Source organism: Nicotiana attenuata, chromosome 2, assembly GCF_001879085.1.
Source record: "Nicotiana attenuata strain UT chromosome 2, NIATTr2, whole genome shotgun sequence".
NCBI classification, from domain to species: Eukaryota; Viridiplantae; Streptophyta; class Magnoliopsida; order Solanales; family Solanaceae; genus Nicotiana; species Nicotiana attenuata.
The window spans coordinates 643,015-644,974 of record NC_031990.1 but is presented as its reverse complement, the minus strand read 5'-3'; the positions used below and the strand labels follow the sequence as shown (position 1 = coordinate 644,974).

The 1,960-nt window shown below is 35.5% G+C and overlaps 1 protein-coding gene across 1 annotated transcript; it reads right to left on the bottom strand.

Moving 5' to 3' along the window:
- Window positions 636–1,256, bottom strand: LOC109222484 (cysteine proteinase inhibitor 1-like). The gene has a single exon (XM_019386842.1). It carries the CDS (start codon window positions 1,223–1,225, stop codon window positions 812–814), a length of 414 nt encoding a protein of 137 aa, XP_019242387.1. The 5' UTR covers window positions 1,226–1,256; the 3' UTR covers window positions 636–811.

Genomic DNA, 1,960 nt, shown 5'->3' with positions numbered 1-1,960 from the left:
GCTACAGATTTGCAAAGTTATAACTGGGTTATTCTGCTGCAATGTATGTAGGTGAACTGTATTTTTGTGTAATTCTCCCTTATAAGTAGGGTTTAAAGGAGGACTTATTAATGGGTTTATGTGTCATCTAGCACCTCTTGTCAGTGGACCCGACCCAATAATATTTTCCAACAGTTTTGTTATTTTAATCAGCCATAATTTCAGAATAATAGAGGGCTGCTGCCTCAAAAAAAAGATTGACCGCGTATAGTATTAGTATGAGATTACAAGATTCCTAGAACCTTAGAAGGCAAACAGTTTATTATTGGATTGGGATAAACTTGAATAAGATTATTTATCACTAGATTGAAGTAAACTTGGATAGTGTGAATTAAATATACACAAACTATAACAAATTATTATTCATCGGAGATTGAGATATTGTTGATTGATGAATTGATAAGTAACATCCATCTACATTCATGAACTTCAAAAGAAAAAGGATACCAAAAAAAGATTCACTTTAGCTTCTAACTCGCGTAGCTTAGTGTAGGTTGCTTACAAGACTTTCGATAGCTGGCTCGGCCGAACGGAATCACCGGAAAAAAAAAGAAAAAAAAGCAAAAATCCCAACAAAAAAAAAAGAAAAAGAAATTTAACCTAATCAAATGACTAACAAGAAATAACATAAAGAAAATGATCACACAACATTAAATAAAAAGATGACATGCAATATATATGATTGCTTTTATTATCTTCACTAAACTACATTATATTTTTTTTGCAGATTAGATGCTTCCTTCAGATCTAACATCGTTATGATCAACTAAACTTAAGCAAAAAGACAATTTTGTTCTCCTTTTTCTTCATTACATCGTAAATCCTTAAATGAAGTAAGGTTCCTATATTTCTCCCATGGCTTGTCCCACACCTCTGCCATGTATTGGTGCGGTTCACCACCGTCCTTGGCGGCGATGACTAGTCGATAATTTGTTCCAGCAATGACTTGGCTCTCTCCCTTTATTATTTTCTCAAACTCTAACTTGGTCTTCGCCTCTTTGTTGTGCTCATTCACCGCAAATTTTCCTATCTCCACCACCTCAGGATCCGTTATGTTTTTTATGGGACTCCAGCTTCCCGCCAAAACCTCTCTCCGACCGCCATGTGCGGCGGAGACATGGAAAAGAACGGTAGCAATCACCAGAGCTAAGAGAAACCCAAGGATGGAATTAAATTTGAGAGCCATTTTTTTATTTCTTTTGAGGAGAGTGAATGGAAAATTGAAAGTTGTAATACTTCACTGTGTGGGCTTATTTATAGCACAGAACCGAAACTTGTCAAGGAATGTGAATTCCAAATTTGCCCTTCACCTAACTATCCCAAAGGTTCAAAGTGTTTTTTCTTTTTCGGTCAGTTCAAAGTCTTTGAAATCTCTCAAAATCATTGTAATTTGATTTGGATTTAACATGTCAAATTTGGTAAATACTTGGGGTAAGTAATTAATTTTACTAATAAGATGTAGTAATATTAAACTGTGCACTGCCGGATGGTTGAACGGCGCGAACCATAGATGCATCTATTTACTACCGAGGCGCTCGGCCCAATCCACAAATAACAATTACTTTTAAGAAGACACAAATTTCTCATTCACAATCAAGTATCTCATACAAATCTTCAAGTAAGTGAATATAACCTTCTATAATTCTTTTATCAATTTCTAACATGACTCAAGTGATTATATTAGCAAGTAAGGACGCAAACATTTCAAATATAGCATGAAATGAGTCCTAAACTACCCTGACAATAGCATAATAGTAGCTACGTACGGACTCTCGTCACCTCGTACGTACGTAGCCCTAACAAATAGGTACAAACATTTATTTAATTCACCTATGAGGTTAATTCCCTCTTATAAGGTTAGAAAGGAGACTTACCTCGTCTCAAAGCCTAATTCCCAATTCAAGAATGCGCTCAAACCTCC

Bases quoted from the DNA above. Each gene is read 5' to 3' on its own strand.
- LOC109222484 (XM_019386842.1), bottom strand. From the start codon at position 1,225: ATGGCTCTCAAATTTAATTCCATCCTTGGGTTTCTCTTAGCTCTGGTG.